At 30.4% G+C, this 6,441-nt stretch overlaps 1 protein-coding gene across 1 annotated transcript; it reads left to right on the top strand.

Annotated features, from left to right (window-relative positions):
• Positions 1-962: 962 nt before the first annotated feature.
• On the top strand, positions 963-2,620 carry LOC111880655 (uncharacterized). The gene is made up of 6 exons (XM_023877075.3): positions 963-1,179; positions 1,269-1,313; positions 2,067-2,123; positions 2,239-2,308; positions 2,398-2,439; positions 2,526-2,620. The coding sequence occupies exons 1-6, from the start codon at positions 973-975 to the stop codon at positions 2,618-2,620; spliced, it is 516 nt and encodes a 171-aa protein (XP_023732843.2). The 5' UTR covers positions 963-972.
• The last annotated feature ends 3,821 nt before the right edge of the window (positions 2,621-6,441 follow it).

Below are 6,441 nucleotides of genomic sequence, written 5' to 3' on the forward strand. Positions count from 1 at the left end.
TATTAATGAATTAAAACCGTATGCATCGAGACTAATCAACTTTCAGGGAAAATTAGGATATCTCTCTATAGGTGGAGATACTTCGTGGGCTATTTGGATTTTCATTCACAATCTGTGGGTTAAAGTAGATGATAGTACTTACAATGAAAGTGCACATGAATGGTGGGATTATAAAAACAATACCCTATATTTCTTTAGAGGAAATACAATTGAGTATGAGGTTCCGGCACATCATTCTCAACAAGTTTTTTCAATCCGTTCTGATTTTGATACAGTGACTATGCCAGGTCGATATTATTGATTATATATATTTTAATTTGCATTCGAACATAGTTGTTTTTATTGTAATGAACTATTTTAAGATTTTCTATTATTCTATGATTTATTACTTTTTTTTATTTATTGTTTTAATTGTTATGAAATTAAAATAGCTATTATAATGTATGTTAATGAATTTAAAATAGCTATGGTAAACTACTTTTAATTGTCATGCTTCTTATGATGTAATATAAGTTTACAATTCAATGTTTTTAAATATGCTCCCGCATTTAACGCGGGTTTTAATCTAGTCTCTAAATATTACTAAAACAAAACCTTAAATTCTTCAATGAAGAAACATCAACCCTTGATTGCATTTCCCTCCTTTAATCTCCACCTTAGGATCATTTTGCTGACATCATCCGACCCAAAAAAATACACAAGCCTACAAATAAAAATTCTTTCTTACGATTCATTCCTAATACATGGAATCGATTTTCTCAAGAAGAATATCGGTGCAGGCATCAACATAGTCGATTCTTGAAGGCTTGATTGCGTCAATCGAATCTGTGATTATGTTATAAATTATCTCTCAGCCATGGCTAAATAAAGGTAAAAGATGCTGCTTATTAAGCTTCCAAATCAAATCTGAGATTTACAGCGGCGGATTTAGCAGAAACCCCCACTTCCGGCTATCTGAAAACCCTAGGAATCATGGGGAAGAAAGGGAAGAACACCACTAACGGTGAATCCGATGTTGATCGCACTCAATATTACGATATAACAATGAACATATTGTTCGCCATGGTGTCGAAGCCCTATTATCTCCTCCATTTCCTCACCTTCTTCTCTTATTTCTCCATCAGATTCTCCACTTCTCAATTATTTTCTCCTGAATTCGCCGGACACCTCCTCCGCTGTGTAAGCGATGTCCTTTTCTCAGGCCTCTCTTTATCACTTACACAGGTTTATTAATGTATCGATCTGCAAATATCTTTCATTGATTACAGGAACTTCAAGCGCTTCTTGCTTTTGTTACACTAACCGCTGTCAAGGTATTTAATGTTACCGTGAACTTGTTAAATTGATACGCCCCTAATTTGGTTTCCAATTTTTAATTGCGTTGAACTCCATTAGGTGTACTATGAATAGACCAATGCTATTATTACTTCTGCAACAAATTCCTCAGCTTTGATATCAAAGATCAAAATGTAGGTCTTTCTATTGGAATAGTGAGGGACACATTCTTATGGGAACATCCTAATCTTCTTAAGATTTTGAATTCTGAAATCATGGGAAGGCTAAAGGAGAAAGAGTTCAACTAACAAATTAAGTTCTTTTTCTTTCTGATCACAATCATATAGCTCATATCGCTCCAAGATGCTTTCCATGCTGTGGCAGGTCAAAACAAAAACATTAAATTAAAACATCAAACTCCAATTTAAACACCTTTTTTTTTGAATTAAGATGTTCAGTAGATAAAATCATTGCCTATTGGATATTGTCTTTTCCTCCAAATGATTTCAAACCAGAATCCAAAGGTTTAACATAAGGTGTTATAGAATTGTATTTCATGAGAGCTAAACAGTACTAATACCACAGTAGGAGAACAATGTTCAACTAACAAATTAAGTTCTTTTTCTTTCTGATCACAATCATATAGGCAAAAATAATACGAATCCATCCATAGTGTGAGGTTGCATCTGACATGATGAACAATGTTCATGAAGAAAATGTTACTCTACTTTTTCTAATGATGAATTATTTTGTTAATAAATAGTTTACATCAACTTTCCTGCTTTTTGCAGATGGTGAAAGAAAAAACTTGGGATGGTTTTGTTGCAGATATGTTGCTATTTGCTAAGGTAAAATAACTATTTTACCCTTCAAAATGCACCATGGATCTCCATATCTCCCTCAACTAACATTAACAATTATAGATTTTCTTGCTATTCATATGATCTTATCTACATTTTCCAGATATTTCTTGTTGGCATTTCATTAGTTCTGGATTATCACCTTACACTCTGGTTCATGTTAGCATTTTTAGGTACGTTTCATTTCTAAAAAAAAAAAAAAATTTCTCCTTCATTTTAATAAATTCTTGACACATAACTCATTTAATTGATTTATTTATAGTTATATACATCTTCACACAACAACCTCCCTACACAGGACTAGGTAAACACTCAATTTTACATTCACTTATTCTCTTATTATTTAAAGTTTTGTGTTTACAAATTTCTCCAAAATTTATATAATTTCAGGCTCTTCAGCACAATTAACACCCTTACAATTAGAAGCTTTATTAACCGAAGGTGGCACATCAAAATTTTGGCTGGTTAGCTTCACAATTCTATAAGTTGTCAAATTTTATACAGAAAAAGTGATTATATTTTGGTGTATTTAAAATTGCTTTTGTTACACTAACAGCATTTTAACCTTTTCTTGTCTTCTGAAACTCTGCCAAGAACCTAACCCATAAGTGATAGCTCCCGGAACAAAAAGCAGGAATCTTGTCCATCCTTTTTGCTTCTCTGATACATGATAAATGTTTAGATCAAGGCCCTTTAAAGATGTTCTCAATAGCTTTAAACTAAAGCATAAAATAACACAAGCTATTTCACTTTCTGTACCAAATTTAAGAGTCAAACGGACAGATATTTTGAGAGAAGAGAGGAACCTTGAGATCGAGAAGAAGATGCTGGTAGTGGAGGTGGAGGTGGAAGTGGAAGTTCAGCGGCAGCAATGGCGGAGGAGTATGAGTAAACAAATGAAGAAGATAGCTGTTCTGGGACCCACCTCGATGAAGAAGCTCGAGCAATTCTTCTTGCTGTTAAGAAGCTTTTGGAAACGGAAGCCATGGGAATAATGACAAACTTGGCATCTATTGTGAAGCTTTATCCTCCTCTTCAGAACCTACTTGGCCAAGCATACTGAACAAGCGCTTGATCGCAACCTGGCAATGAGAGAAAATAAGATATCAGAAACAATTAAAAATCAAAACAAAACCAGAAATTGGAATCTAAATAGGATGCAACACTGAGCCCCCATTAATCTTGTATTGATGCATTATTGTTTACAATATATCTGGTGATCTTATCCATGATTTTACAATAGAAGATTACCAACTGAGAGATCTAAGAATAAGTGTATAGCAGAACATACATTACACACACCTTTTCTGTAATATCAGTCTTCTTAGACCAAAGTCTCCATCAAGAACTGCTCTCTTGTTTATGGTTTCATGTTTAATAGTACATTGCTTTTGTTGGATTAACGTATGTCTTACTCATGTGTACTTCTTATCTAAGGATTTGGTTTGTCAAGAGTCGACTATAACATATATTGTTATCTGTTATTGTAGCATGCGTATTGAAGACTTTGTTTCAAATTAATGATTTTGTCTATCATCTGTATTCAACATTCAAATCATAAAATGTAATTATCCAAGAAATATAGGCATACGTTGTTTTGTCACCTTACATTTTTTTTAAAATTTTGTTTGTTATATGTAACTAATTTTTCATAGTACTTAACCTACCAAATGATACATTTGAACGCTAAACAAAATAATAGTAGTTTTGGTTTTAAGTTTACTTAACCCGTTTCATCCAATCTCAAACAAGTGAATTAATTTTATATAAATAAACATATATCTTATCGTGTTGTTGTTTTTTTTGGAAAGAAGGGTCTTTCCTAACCAAAGTCTCAATGTCACCATGATAGTACTATTCGTTGTCGCAACACCGATCAACAACAGTATGAGTGTTCCTTTAAATAAAATATGTTTTTCTTTCTGAATTATTTGTCGAAAGCAATTCAAAGAGATGTTTATAAGGTGATGACAGATTCTTACCATAAAGAAGGGAAGGAGGCTACAACCTCAACTTGTATGATGTAATTAATTAACTATGCCTCTTTCTAAAATGTTTTCAAAGAGATGTTCGTATGGTAATTATGTTATAGTACATGATAGTATGATTTTGTTATATAATTTCCTTATACTACAACCTTTTCAAATTTACAGTTTTTTATATGGTAAAAATATTATCTTAAATATGGTATATATTTATTATATTTTTTCCTTATTCTACAAACTTTTCAAATTTACAGTTTTTTATATGGTAATTATTCTATTTTAAATGATACTATGATTTTATCTATTTGTCTACTTATATTTGAGATGGTATACTGATATTATTTAGGATATCATACCATATATAAAAACATCTTTTAAGTGTGGAAATGATATTACATTCCATAATCTTTATTTCATATCAGCATTAACCAAATATATATTTTCCTATATTTTGTAAATATATTAAACATCTTATATTGAGTGAATCGTCGATATCATACCATATTTATGAAAATATTGTATATTTATTATATAATTTCCTTATTCTTCAAACTTTTCAAATTTACAGTTTTTTATATGGTAAATATTATCTTAAATATGGTATGATTTTATTATTTTTATATTTATATTTGACATGATATATTGATATTATTTTGGATATCATACCATAATTAAAACATATCTTAAGTATGGAAGTGATATTACATTCTAAAATTTTTATGTGATATCAGCATTAACCAATTTTTTTTCCCTATAAATATACTGTCTACGATTTTTCATTACAAATCAAAATTCTCTCTAAACAATTATCCCCTTCCATTGCAGATAATAGTATTCCATGGCATCTAACAATGCAGATCAGGTCGTCTTTGATAAGGTTGCTGAAATCAACGCATCTAAAGAGTCTTGGAACATACGTGTTAAAGTCGTCATGCTTTGGAAGCCGACCTATGTAAACAATCCTAATATGGTCACAAGCCTGGACATGATTTTAATCGACCAGGAGGTACTGTTTTTACACCATTTGTTTTTTAAATTATCAATTTCTTATGTTATCTCTATTAAAAAAAAGTTGAAATTCGAGAGATGTTATGCTTTTTTACTTCTATTCATACAATTTTAATAATCAACTTTATTATTTTTAATAATAAAGTTTAGTCTATGTAATGAAATCTGTTATTGTTCCATTAACATTTTTTAGGAAAAAACTTTAATTTTTGTCGGTACGATTAAGCAACTATGTGTTGAAAGGGAATGGTACTATTTTACTTGTATTAGATGTCAACAGAAAGTCGTGAGACAAATTTTAATCCATCAAGATCAGTCTCAAGATAAAGAAGTTTTTTTATTGTAACACTTCAAGCTGCATAAACAAAGTCATTTCTGTTGTTCCCAGGTTTTGAAACTTATTTTATAAATATTATTATATTGTTCTGTTAAATTATATAAATTTATATTACTAAATATGTTTACATCAATGCTTTCAGTTTTAAAATCACCATTAAAGTTGAAGATATTACCGGTTCAGCGTCACTTACTTTATATGATTCTGACGTAAAGAAGCTTATAAGAAAAAACGCACAAGATTTGGTTCATGAGTTCCATAAGGTTATACATATTAACTTCATTTACTTAAAACAAAATTATTATTTTGTATATGTATTTTTATAAACATTCTTTTTTTTTTAGGTTGGTAATAATGAAATTTATCCATCTGCACTAAATATACTACTGGAAAAAAAGATGGCGTTCAAAATTCAAATTACATATGACAATTTGAATAACAAAACAGAAGGTTATGCTATCTCAAGGATCACGTCTAACAATACAATCATTGATGTATTGGAAAAAAAAATGAAAATGGATCGGGTAAAATTCTTTACCCTCAATGCTACAAACAGTATACTTATTATCAATTAAAATCATATGTCATCAAATAACAAATTTTAAGTTTTTCTAATATTATTATATTATAATTTCTTTCTTTTGCAGTTATCGTTATTGACTTCTGAACTAATTATTGAAATTCTTTCACGAACATCATTACAAACATTTGCTACTGTACGTTGTACAAATACATATTATGGAAATCTAACATACAACAACTATGTTCTTCATAACTACAACCGTAGAAATAATGTGGTTTGTGGAATTATCGTTCAACAAAAAAAACCATGGAGAAATATAGAGCGTCAGTTTCTTCCGTCTTTTGGTAGCAACAATCATGACATTGATTGGCTACCACATACTTGTACTATTTTAGCATCATCATTGTGTGGACTCCTTCTTTATGAATGCTATGATCCAGATGAATACGTTTC

The sequence above is a fragment of the Lactuca sativa genome, chromosome 7 (assembly GCF_002870075.4).
Source record: "Lactuca sativa cultivar Salinas chromosome 7, Lsat_Salinas_v11, whole genome shotgun sequence".
In the NCBI taxonomy this organism is placed as follows: Eukaryota; Viridiplantae; Streptophyta; class Magnoliopsida; order Asterales; family Asteraceae; genus Lactuca; species Lactuca sativa.